This window comes from Prunus avium, chromosome 1 (genome assembly GCF_965620075.1).
Source record: "Prunus avium chromosome 1, drPruAviu1.hap1.1, whole genome shotgun sequence".
Classification (NCBI taxonomy): Eukaryota; Viridiplantae; Streptophyta; class Magnoliopsida; order Rosales; family Rosaceae; genus Prunus; species Prunus avium.
This window is the reverse complement of record NC_142284.1, coordinates 9,604,365-9,617,332: the sequence shown is the minus strand read 5'-3', so window position 1 is coordinate 9,617,332 and position 12,968 is coordinate 9,604,365. Positions and strand designations below refer to the sequence as shown.

At 38.0% G+C, this 12,968-nt stretch overlaps 3 protein-coding genes and 1 long non-coding RNA gene across 5 annotated transcripts; 2 read left to right on the top strand and 2 right to left on the bottom strand.

Moving 5' to 3' along the window:
- Positions 1–149: 149 nt before the first annotated feature.
- On the bottom strand, positions 150–2,847 carry LOC110752116 (Rab5-interacting family protein). Of its 2 annotated transcripts, none has more exons than XM_088246490.1 (5): positions 2,694–2,847; positions 1,736–1,884; positions 1,131–1,315; positions 902–921; positions 150–524 (listed from the first exon to the last, which is right to left on the bottom strand). In XM_088246490.1, the coding sequence occupies exons 2-5, from the start codon at positions 1,849–1,851 to the stop codon at positions 513–515; spliced, it is 333 nt and encodes a 110-aa protein (XP_088102616.1). In that variant the 5' UTR covers positions 1,852–1,884; positions 2,694–2,847; the 3' UTR covers positions 150–512. The 2 variants fall into 2 exon arrangements, with proteins under 2 accessions (XP_088102616.1, XP_021808414.1); XM_021952722.2 differs by having other exon boundaries at positions 1,120–1,315; positions 2,694–2,846.
- Positions 2,848–4,436: 1,589 nt separating this feature from the next.
- On the top strand, positions 4,437–6,722 carry LOC110752064 (Pentatricopeptide repeat (PPR) superfamily protein). Its single transcript, XM_021952656.2, has one exon. It carries the CDS (start codon positions 4,599–4,601, stop codon positions 6,600–6,602), a length of 2,004 nt encoding a protein of 667 aa, XP_021808348.2. The 5' UTR covers positions 4,437–4,598; the 3' UTR covers positions 6,603–6,722.
- A 375-nt stretch (positions 6,723–7,097) lies between these two features.
- LOC110752098 (desiccation-related protein PCC13-62) lies at positions 7,098–8,564 on the bottom strand. The gene is made up of 3 exons (XM_021952699.2): positions 8,186–8,564; positions 7,868–8,093; positions 7,098–7,627 (listed from the first exon to the last, which is right to left on the bottom strand). The coding sequence occupies exons 1-3, from the start codon at positions 8,515–8,517 to the stop codon at positions 7,250–7,252; spliced, it is 936 nt and encodes a 311-aa protein (XP_021808391.2). The 5' UTR covers positions 8,518–8,564; the 3' UTR covers positions 7,098–7,249.
- Positions 8,565–10,291: 1,727 nt separating this feature from the next.
- LOC148297242 (uncharacterized) lies at positions 10,292–11,561 on the top strand. Its single transcript, XR_015832990.1, has 3 exons — positions 10,292–11,107; positions 11,208–11,334; positions 11,456–11,561. It is a non-coding gene; the product is annotated as an uncharacterized LOC148297242 (long non-coding RNA).
- Positions 11,562–12,968: the final 1,407 nt, after the last annotated feature.

The following is a 12,968-nucleotide window of genomic DNA, read 5'->3' as shown; positions in this document are numbered from 1 at the left end:
TACTTCCCTTCTGGTCTTTCCGTTTTCAAAATAATTAGTCCTAAAGAATTTTACCCAAAAAAGAGGAGTAATTAGTTACTTCTGTTTGGATGGGCTCTCTGACCCATGAAATATCAATTCTACGGCATCTACATAGGAAGGAACTCAACTGTCTCAATATATAAAATTTCATTTCTTTACCTTTATCTAACATTTGAATTGGTTGGAAGAAAACTATTGTGATTACAGTCCAACGAACAAAGCAGCTTTCATAAAACAAATGACCTAAAACAAAAAGTTCTGCAGGTAAGTCAATATGCCTAAGCATGCTAGCCTTTTAGCTAAAGTGTTTTCACGGGGAAAAATAGAGGTGGACAATGCCCACAATTACATTCGTTTAATACAAATAACTTGGCCATCTCCAAAGCAGCAGCGGATTCACTTCATTCTTGATATAGTAAATAGTTAGCAGCAACGCAGGGTTCCTTCGGTTCGAGATGTTGCAGATAACTCCTCAGAATATATGCACAATGTCATAAGCAAATCTTTTTATGTCAAGGAAAACAAGGAAACATCAGAGACATAGGAATTAGCTAAAATGCATGTTTTCAGATTTTCACAGAAATTCAGCCTAACATGATTTTGCGAAATACCAATGCTCTTGGAGGCACCATGGTCATGCCATAAGAGTTGTCATGGCAAAAAAGTACTACTTTTCACATATTTATCCCAAAATTTGAGAACTGTATGGCATGATCTGGCTGCTCCAAAAACAACTGATTTCCACCTAGGTTGTATATTATGATGTTGCTGGCAAAAGAGCTTTCCTTATCCAACAACATCAATTGAGTACCATAAATCGGTCACACACATACACACATATTGTCATTATTAAGTATGATCTCATTTGTTTAAAGGATACGTCCAGAACAGCACAAATGACTGCAAAATGAAAAGAAAACAGTTGTTAGTCAAAGGTAAAAGAGAAGAAGGAAATCAAGAAGATGAAGGTATTGATAATGTTAGATGTGTCATCACAAATTTTACATTAGTTTAATAACTATATTAGATATAGCAGCAATGACAACTATTTTAAAGTGTAGCCTATCAACGAGAACTGTTACATAAAAGAGAGTGTACCAAAAGCCCACCGAGAAAGCCATCAAGTATAATCTGGTTCCAGCTATCAAAATATGAATGAACTGTAAACCCTGCCTTGGCAATGAGTCCAACTGAAGTGACAGCCATAACAAGAAAATAAAAGATAAAACCAGTAAGGCCTGTGAATCCCAAAATTCCAGCAATGACCCCACCGATGATAGACATAAACGTTCGGCTGCACAAGGGGAAATACAGAATTTTTTAGTATTGACACGGAAAGTTGTAAGAATGGATTAGCTAGCATGACAAAGTTTGAAGTTATCAAATTCTTTGGAGTGAGATCTTCCCGCATGTTATTATGATGAATCAAAAAGGTTTATTTTGTTTCACTAGCCTGATATCATATAGTAATCAACATGAGCAATATCTGGAACCACGATCCCTCCCAACATTTAACAAGACATTTCATCATCAATTACTGGAGAAAACTGAACAAACTATAAGAGCTAAAATCTAAAAAAAAATCCTTGTTTTATTGCCTTCCCTCCTCCTAAGATCGACATAGAAACCAACCTTTTGAGGCTTGACAAGTCAATGTAAAGAACATATGGGGACAGAGAATAGATTCATGGCCTACAAAGTTATCAAAGCAAACCTGTAATATATAACTTTCAAGTTACTTTGCAAATTCTCAGCATTGAGGGTTGGCACAACATTTGCAGCCTCACTCAGTTTCTTCTCAGATGCACTTGAGTCATTATGTCCACCCATACCTTCTGCTTTCTGTGCGCTGACAAATAATTTCTGAAGAAAAAAGACAAAATAAAAACCATCTCTTAGTTTGGTACAAACCATCAGTGAATAACTAATACAAGTTCATAGAGCACCTAGTCCGCGAAAATGTAAATCATAGCGTAAGAGTGAACAAAAAAAATAGGAATTGGAAAAAGTGAAACTACCGAGGAAGCAAATATACACAAAAATGTCAGAACACAATGGGTGGAACTCCTAGGTACTTCCTAAATTCACAGGCATGGTAAATCTGAAACTCCACCGCCGGAGGAGAAAAACTAGAGAGAACAAGGGTCAAATAGTTTGCTTTAAGTTTTGCAAACACATAGAAGACTCTTTAATCGGTTTAAGATGAATTAAATTATCAAGATTTCAACATATAAACCTCACTTAACGAGCTAAAACCAGTCATGAATATTGGCGATCCTGGCGCCTTAAGTCCATATTAGACCTTTGATATCTCTCATTTAGCACATCAGCACCAGTTGAACTGGGTTATCTTTTTTCTTCTTCTAGGAACTAGATCTAACACCAAGAAAATTATACAGAAACAGAGATAGAATCACACAAAAATCATCCAATGTTTACAATGAATTCTTGGGAAAAAAAAATTAAAACCCACGTCCCAATAAAGAAAAATTAAAACACAGAATATGGTTCCGCATGTTCCAGATTCAGTTCATATAGAATAGATAACAAACGGTAAGATCTGTTATTTGGGAACTGAAGACAACATAACCTCAAATTTGTCAAAAACATAAACAACCAAAATGGAAAACAGAATTCAGGAAATTAAGATTGCCAGAGATGGATGTACGTACACTGAGGAGCGATCGGAGGCCTGCTCTTCCACTCTGCTGCTGAATGAGCTTTGTCTTTGTCTAATTGGGTTTTTGGGTCCTTAGAAGAAAACTGAGTCCGAGTTGGAGTGTGTGTGTCAGACTTTTTATTAATTCATATTTCGCCCCAAATATTTTTATATTTACATCAGTACCCCCACATTTTCATTCTACATACATACAACCCAAACTTCTGAGAAGACGATGGTACTCCTCTCCTGAACATGAAAATCCGACGTTGAGCTAGCATTTGAACCATTTACTGCAAACCCAACTCTAAGAGCATCCACAGTTGGAGGTGTATATGGGGGTGTATGTTAAATATACACCCCGAGTCACAGGAATCGTCTCCAATGGTGAGATGTAAATAGATGTAAATATACATCACCACCATGGGGATGTAAAATAAAGAGTGTTGCTAAACGAACCCTAAAATTAACTGAGTACACCCTATGATCTAAGTATACCCTAATATTTAAATTAAAATTTAGAATTAACTAAGTACACCCTATTTAACTACCAAAATACCCCTATACACCCTGTACACCATAATACACCACACCACCAAATTTGTCGAATTACATCCCATGGCTTCTTGCTCTGAAACTGTGAATGCACTGGAGGTGCCGCCATGGGAGGAATTGATGCATTTAGCTCATAGTCGTAGCACCAATGGCTATAATTTAGACTATATATAAGTGACTATCATGATCCCCACCGAGATCTGTCCAAGAGCTGGAAGGTTTCGGACTTCCAGCAATACTACATGACATTGGATAACCAGAATAACGAGGATGGAAGTCTTCAAAGGAACCCACAATGGAAATCAACCGTGAAAGATGGTGCTTATATCCAACAGAAGACAAAACCTCCTGATTACAACCCAACTGATTCACATCCTGGTTACCAACCCAATTATCAGTCGAACCAAAGCTTTCTGGCAGTTGCTGATCTTGATTTCCATTTCTAATGTCCCCATTTCCAGTTGATGAGTGAGAGAAATACATATGAGGTGCATGATGGGCTTTACCTAAAGGTTCTATACTCACTTCGCCATTGGAAGGGGAAGATTTTGAGCATCATGTGAAATTGCAAGACTTTGAAATCTGGAGGTATAGCAAGATCTTTTGCATCCCCATAAGACGGTATTCTAAAACAACAATTTCATTTGGGGAATTGTCATCTTCCGAGAACATTGGTGGGGACGCCACCTTCACACCGTTTTCATGTGGTCCATTGACAAGGTATCTGAACATTTGTAACTTCACCAAAGTCTCCAAAGCATATGTCGAAATCAAACCATGATGGGCAACAAGAAGTGGAGTTTTTCGCTTTCCTTTGATAAAGGTTGAATATGGTGAGTAGGGTGCACTTATTAAAAGTATATTTGTTTCACAATTTAATATATCCTTTTCGGTCATTTTATATTAGGGTAAATTATTAATTCAATAAATAGTTTGGTAGTAGGGTGTACTCGGTTAATTTTAGGGTTCGTTTAGCAGCATGTATATTTACATCCATTTTTACATCCCTTGCAGGCGGGACCTACCCAAAAAAAGAGAAGAAAAATGAAGAAAAGTCAACATAAAAGGCTGGGACCCACGGCTACTCCCCTGAATTTACACCCCCACTGGAGAAAAAACATATTTACACCCCGGAAGTGTAAAGGGAATGTAAAAGTGGCTTTACACCCCCAAATTTATACCCCCACTGTGGATGCTCTAAGAAACCTTCAAAATTTCGAACTTTCATTATTTGCACACTCAAAATTTGATCTTTTTTTTTTGTTCTTCCTTTGGTCACCATTTTCGAATTCATAAACTTTGTGTTAGCTGGGGTTTGGGGGTTTTTTTTATTTGATTAGCTGAATTTGAGCTTGTCCTTATCATGTATTTGAAAGAAGGATGCTCCCTGCTGCTAAAAGTTCACAAACCATCAAGACCATTTGTGCTCAACACAAACCCAATTCTCAATTCAAACCCTAAACCCCAAATGGAACCCAGCCAAGCCTTTCTTAAAGAGTATGATGTGTTGCAGAGGTTAAGACACGAGCACCACATAGCGTCGGCATTAGAATACTTCAGGTCCATTTCCAATTCAAGAGCTTTCAAGCACACCCCATTAACGTACGAGGCCATGATTGTGAAGCTTGGGAGCCAATGTGAAATGGATGGTGTGCAGTACCTATTGAACCAAATGAAATTGGAGGGAATTGGCTGCGCTGAGGAGTTGTTCATAAGTGTGATAAACTCTTATAGGCGAGCTGGGTTGGCTGAGCAGGCCTTGAAAATGTTCTATAGGATAAGAGAATTTGGGTGCAAACCAACGGTCAAGATTTACAATCACCTCTTGGATGCATTGCTTAGTGAGAATAGGTTTCAGATGATTAATCCGATATATAGTAATATGAAGAAAGATGGGATGGAGCCAAGTGTGTATACATATAACATTCTTTTGAAGGCATTGTGTAAAAATGATAGAGTGGATGGTGCTCACAAGTTGCTTGTTGAAATGTCGAAGAAGGGATGTTCTCCAGACACGGTGAGCTATACGACCGTAGTGTCTGCTTTGTGTAGAGTTGGAAAGGTAAAAGAAGCCAGGGAGCTTGCTGTTAGGTTTGATCCCATTGTGCCTGTTTATAACGCTGTGATAAATGGGGTATGCAAAGAGAGCAAAATTGAGGAGGCTTTGGAATTGTTGGTTGAAATGGTGGATAAAGGAATAGACCCTAATGTTATCACATACTCCACGATTATTAATTCTCTTTCTGATATGAGGAACGTTGAGTCTGCTCTTGCAGTTTTGGCTCAAATGTTTGTGAGAGGATGTAGTCCTAATATTCACACCTTTACTTCCTTGATAAAGGGTTATTTTCTAGAAGGGAGAGTCCATGAAGCTCTTGGCTTGTGGAAACGCATAATTCATGAGGGATTTGTGCCCAATATTATTGCATTTACTAGTCTGATACATGGTCTCTGCTCTAATGGGAAAATGGGTGATGCTGTATCTGTTTTACATGAGATGGAGAGAAATGGCTGCCCTCCAAATGTGACCACATATAGCACTCTTATTGATGGCTTTGCGAAAGCTGGTAACCTTGTTGGTGCATCTGAGACTTGGAACAATATGATGAACCATGGTTGCCGTCCTAATGTTATAGCATATACCTGCATGGTGGATGCTCTTTGTAGGAATTATATGTTTCATCAAGCTCAATGTCTTGTGGAAAATATGACAGCTGAAGGTTGTCCTCCAAATACAGTTACATTTAACACATTTATCAAAGGGTTATGTGGCGATGGAAAGGTAGATTGGGCTGTCAAGATGCTTGAGAAGATGGAGAAGCATGGGTGTTTTCCTAACATTACAACATATAATGAGCTATTGGATGGTCTCATCAAGGTGAACAGATTCGAAGAAGCATTTGGACATGTTAGGGAGATACAGGAAAGAGGGATGGAACTGAATTTGGTAACTTACAATACCATTTTGAATGGTTTTTGTCAAGCTGGAATGACCAAGGACGGTATGCAGCTTTTCGGCAAAATGCTGGTAGAGGGAACAAAGCCTGATGCCATCACATATAACATAATTATACATGCCTATTGTAAGCAAGGTAGGATAAGCACTGCTACTCAGATTTTCAACAGTATTGGTGCGGCAAAGGAGTGGCAGCCAGATGTAATAACTTATACCAGTCTTCTGTCTGGGATTTGTAATTTGATAGGTTTAGATGAAGCCATGGTTTATCTTCATAAGATGATAAGGGAAGGGATCTGCCCCAACATTGGCACATGGAATGTGTTAGTGCGGTGTTTCTTTAGCAGTTTAGGTCAGTTGGAGCCCATCTACATACTGGACAATATACTTCGAAATGGACAAGAAACATGAGCTTGATGTTAATATGAAGAATCATCTGTTTTATATATTCTTAGCCTAACATTGATAAATGTGACAGATGCTAAACTTAACACATTCCATATGCTGCGATCTCCTGGCTGCTTACACTTATATGTCCTGTTACTTGTGAATATCGAGTAATTCATATGCTAATTCCTTGCTTACTTCCTGCTAACCTTACGATGACTTTGTAACTGCAATTTTGCCCCTTCATGACCAACGTGGAAACTTGATATACAAATGGTTCTTGCAGCAGCAGCTATTGTTTCTGCTCTGCCTAAATTCGTATGGATGACGGTTATGTGCTGCAACAGTTCACTGTATATCAAAACCCTCCTCTTATGTCTTCTTGTCTTGATACGCGATTACTTATTTCATGTAACCTACGTCCCTTGTTTCTCTCTTTTGGGTCGAGAATGATCCGTGTGGTGTGCAGACTTAACTATGTATCATGTTCATGGGGGTGTATAAATGAAGAGTTTGGGATGCAACATGAACTGTATCTTCTTTATTGTCTGGTTACAAGTTATCATTATTAAGAACTTTTATTCTGTGTACAACTACTGACAATACACTGTCTAAACAAGGCAACCTGAATGCCATGGCAACCTAACTAGTACCATTAATTTGTTCAGGTTCTATGCTTTATGTAAATAAGATTTAGCAATATGGCCATCAGCTCCTTTAGGATAGAAACCTCCAGGGACATGTTCATTACCACTCGCATATATAATTCTTAGTATCTCCTGTGGTGTCCTGCCGTATGCGAGTGAAAACTCGTCCCCAGCGAGAACATTGCCACTGATTTTTCCCTCAGCACCTCTGTATTTGGGAACCACAAGGCCTTCATCTTTCCAACCTCCATGTCCTAGCTTATTCCTTAGATTTGAAATGCGATTAGTGAACTCAGCCACTGTTATACCATATGGTTGCACCTTCTCCGGGGCACGTTCATATAGCAATGCTCGAATCACTGCATCTTGACCTGATTCCACTCCCAAAAGCCCTGCAACAAGCTGAACATAACCCACCCACATAAATTAAAAACGAGTAATGTTAGAGCTAGCTGTTATATATATATATATCAAATCACCAAGCAATTTGAATTTGTCAATACTACTAATAATAAATGAAGTTCATAGCGAACCCAGATTTGATTCGATTCGAATAAACTAAACACTGCCAGATCATTTGATGAACGTGAACAAATAATCGGGGTATATTTTCAGTTTCTTGTTATTGTGTTTGAAGCTTACCGATTTGAAAACAGGACCTTGGAGCTTTGGGGCGGCTCCAACATACCCAGTGAGACCAACATAAGGAATCACATAGGATGCAAGGAGATAGTTGATTGAATTGGCATAAGGGTCAAAAGGGGGAACCAAGGGATGACCAAATGCAGAATCAAACACCTCGGCAAATGATTCTGCACTCAAATTCAACAATGGCCTTGGGAATCCCTTTACTGTACTTTTAATAGCTCTGCATAAAATAACATAATTACTACAAAGTTTGGTATGAGAAAAATAATATATAAAAAACCATTAAAACAAAAGAAAGAAAGAAGATTGAACCTCAAATGTCCAACTTCTTGCCATGCAAATTGGGTGATAACATCCCTAGTGAAGTGGTCCAAATGAGCTTTTTTAGCACCAATGGGAGATGGACCTCCCTGGGTTAAGCCTGGATTAACTTTATCCAAGCCATAGCCCAAAGAGCCATATAGAAAGAACTCAGCTTCCAAATACTCTAAATTCAGAGGAAATTCTAAAAGATCAACATCTGATTGTGTAGGTGAGTAGGAGCCAGGGTGATGGCTTGAAATATATTCAGAAAAATAAGATTGTGGAAGGAGGATGAGGAAGAAGGCAACAATGGCGGTGGTGACATAAGCCAATTGTGCCATGTTTGTTTGTTTCTGCTGTGACTACCGGGGTGGTGTATGTCTTCTTCACTGAGGGCATTGCTTATTTATAGAGATGGCTTTTGCCTCGTAAACTCATGAGTTTCATGCCCATAAGGCCATTTACAGTCATAAGGCTAAATGTAGTCCAGGCTAGCCCTCCAAAATATTAATTTTTTAAAGAATAGTGTAGTGCTAAATTTTTTCATCTCTAGTCATGCATGGCTATATTTTAAGATTGTTTATATTTTATTATTTTGAAAAAAAACTATGGTACAACACTCATACATTTCACAATTATGTATTGTTTAATTTAATTAAACTACTATTTAGAGACAATATTCCATATATGACACGTATACGTTGATAACATTTAAAAAGGTTATTTAAAAAAAAAATTATCCTAATGGCTAGCTTGCCTTTAATATTGGCCGTTGGATATGCATTGGAACGAGATGTTTCGTGCACTTGCCCACACTTGACAATTTCTCTTCTTAAAAAGCACATGTATGGGGTCCACAAAAAAATTCCACCTAGGCCAAAATTGGGCTATAATTGGCTTAGTTGAAGGGCTAAAGGGCATCTGTCATTTTTTGAGTTTGTTTATAGAAATTAAATTGTATAAAGTTTATTTATATTATTAATGCTAAGAATTGATATATAACTAAATATCTCTTCTGAAGGTGGCGGAAGGACGGAGGATACTCGGTCAAACTTGGAATGGCCGCCTGGGTCTTGATCTCAATTGCTGCTATTTTTTTATCATTTTAATTTTAATTTATCATATTATCCAGTTACTTATACAAATTAAAGAGGAGGATTTAGGATCCTTAAGGTACGTTTGTCCTTGCATGCATGTGGGTGTAGGTGGCCGACGATCGGGGCATAATTCATACTTGCATGCGTTTGCATTTGGAAAAGTTTGCTATGATTGTGGGTCATATTTTATTTTCAATACGAAATAGAAGCTTCCTTTTTAATCTCAAAGATATTTATTTCGATTTGAACTGTCGGTGTTCTTCTATTCAACATGAGGAGAGGCTTATTATTCTGTCTCAATTTCTCAACTTTTACAAAATACAGTCCCACACGTTACTCTTGCCCACTACAAATTATTAGACAACAAATGAAAAGCTAAGCTTTACTCATGCCACTTGGCCTTTTAAATGTCTTGCAATCTAAAATGTCTTAAACATTAGGATTAATTATAATTTAGTATCCTATGGTTACATCTTTAAGATATGTTAGTCCCTATTTTTTCAAATTTTACAATCGCATACACCTATCTTTTAAATTTATTATTTTTCAATTTTTACAATCACTTACCCCGATTTTTTAAATTTATTACAATGTGGTTCCACATTTATGATTTTCGTCAAATTTCTCTGTTAGTTGCGATGTGGCACTAGGGGTCTCACATTTTCTCTTTTTCAATTTTAAATTAATTAATGGGAGTTTCACTAAAATACCCAAAATGGGGGCTGAAATTATAAAAATACCCAACACCCAAAACACTTTATAAATATACCCAAAACCCATCATTACACACACTCAAAAACCATTTATAAACACACCCAAAAAATATACAATTGTTGATTGTGGGGTTGATTTTGGGTATGTTTCTATGTTTAAATAGTGCTTGGGTATTTTTATAAATACATGTCTAGGATTAGGTATTTTTATAAATATCTATTAATTAAAATATAAATAAAATATTTAGAAAAAAAACAAAAGTAAAACTCTCTCTTTCCTTACGCTTTCCCTCTCCCCCATCGATTTCTTCTCCCCCCCATTCCCCATCACCACCACCCGTCCCCATGAACCCAGAACCCAGCGCCCCACCACCCAAGCTCACAACTACAGAAAAGAGAAAACAAAAAAAATCATCCACAGAAAAGAGAAAGAAAACCCCCCCACCCCAAGGAATCCAACAATGACCTAGACCCCCTCCCCCCCAATTTCCGTTTGTTGTTGACAACCCACCACCCTCCTCCCTACCTAGCAACCACCGCACAGCCAGAAAAAAAAATTCTCAAGACACCTAAAAATATAGCCACACAACCCACCCACCCACCAGATTCCACCACAACAGAACCTTATGTTTTTCACCCTCAAACCACCACATGCAACCCACCCACCCACATATGCAAACAATGTTCGATTTTTTTATTCCCAATTTGTTGGTTTTTGAATTTGCAGAGAGAGAGATATATTTTTTTTAATAATAATTTTTTATATTTTAATCAATTTAAAATTTAAAAAATAGAAAATATGGGACCCATAGTGCCACGTAAGCAACTAACGGAGGAATCCGGTTTACCTGTTACCAAAGTTCCTGTGCCCCCTGTTTCCCTACTAGTTTCATGACATATGGCAAGCCACTTAACACCACTTAACTCTGTTAACTCTTTTTGCTTCTTTTTACTGTTTTTTTTTTTGTTGCTTTTTCTCTCTATTCTGCCCCTTTCTCTCTGGTTTCCCTCTCCCCCTCTCACCTTCGTCTCCCCTCCTCTCCTTCCTTTTTGTTCTCTTTTACAGGGTAAATTATGCATCTGGTGGCGCAGGAATTCTCAATGACACTGGACTCTATTTTGTAAGGACATTTCTTTCAAAATATTAATTTTCTTTTGTTTATCAGATTATGACCCTGGAGTTTTGCAAAATATTGAGTTTTTTTTTTGGCTCTGCCACAGATTCAGAGATTGTCCTTTGATAATCAAATACAAAATTTCAACAAGACAAAGGAAGCCATCAAGGCTAAGATTGGGGGAGAGGCTGCAACCAAGGTTTGCAGTGAAGCCGTCTACTTGATTGGAATTGGTACTCTATTAATGCACAAATGACCCAAATGAAATATCTTTTGCATGAAAACAACTCATTTTCTTCAGGGGATATTGTAACATTTCCTCAATTTCTCTCATGTTTTCTATTCATTTTTCAGGCAGCAATGATTATGTCAACAATTACTTGCAACCCTTTTTAGCTGATGGTCAGCAGTACACTTACGATGAATTTGTGGAACTATTAATCACCACATTAGAGGGGAAATTTACGATTAGTAATATTTCTCTTCTTTCTGAGTTTCTGGTTTATGTTTACAACATTCCACATTTTGGAGAACCAGAAAACTTCTGTTTATTATCCTAATTGTTTGTGTTAAGAGGCTCTACCAACTCGGTGCTCGAAAGATGGTCTTCCATGGTTTGGAAAAGAGAAACCAAAAAGGAAAGAGATGAGGGGAGACGAAGGAGAGAGGGGGAGAGGGAAACCAGAGAGAAAGGGGCAGAACAAGGAGAAAAAGCAAAAAAAAAAAAAAAAGGTAAAAAGAAACAAAAAGAGTTAACAGAGTTAAGTGGTGTTAAGTGGCTTGCCACATGTCACGAAACTAGCAGGGAAATAGGGGGCACATGAACTTTGGTAACAGGTAAACCGGACTCCTAACGGAGAGATCTGACGAAAACCCTAACGGCGGAAACACATTATAACAAATTTAAAAGATCGGGCTATGTGATTGTAAAAATTAAAAAGATAGGGACTATCATGTCTTAAGAATGTAACCACATGGTAATAAACTGTAATTAACCCTAAACATTAAATATGTCGTACGTAAGACTTAAGAAGTAATTGACTTGAAGCCATGTAATGTAGGATTATGTGGTGATGAAATGGTAATGAATTGACCACACAACTATATGTTCTTGCCGCGAGAGGAGTTTGAGCAATCCACTGACAATCGACTGGTTTGAGATTCGGACTCCGTGTTCTGCTTTCAGAGCTAATCCTTTTTTCGAGGTTACAGATCAATTTTGCCAACTTCTCTTACCTACATTGTTTCATCAACTGAAGGTTGTTCACCTTGGAGACCTGATGCGATTATGAGTACGATCGGATGTGAAGTAGGAGAAAAACTTAATTTTTTTGGCGAGTCCTTACTTAGGATTATAAGCTAGATGTATAGTGCAACGGAAATAGGTAGTCTCTAAGGTTAGGGTAGAGACAGATCAAAACACAGTAACATCATCGACAATGACCATAACAACGGCAACATCAACAGCCGTCTACCTTGCTACCGTCATCGCTGCCTGCCTTGCTATTGTCACCGCTGCTCATCTATTCCGCTGCAATTTAACCACCTATCTGCCATGGCTAATTTTACTACATCTCAGTGTTAGTAAAATGTTTCTCAAGTACCATTGATCATATGGCTCCATCGACCCCTTCTCTTCAGGGGGAGAGGGGGAGTGAAGAGAAGTTGTCTTTGCCATTGCTGCTGCCAATGCCTTGTATCGCTGTTGATGATGCCTGTTATGTCTATGCCTTGTTGCTCCTGCCTGTTATGGTGCCAGTATTTTTGCTCATGCCTTTGCTGGTGTGTTTGCCTTGCCTTACCCTATTTTTTAGGTTTTGGTTTCTGCCTTATCTTCTGCGTGCTCACAGGGCTTCTGTGTTCTGCC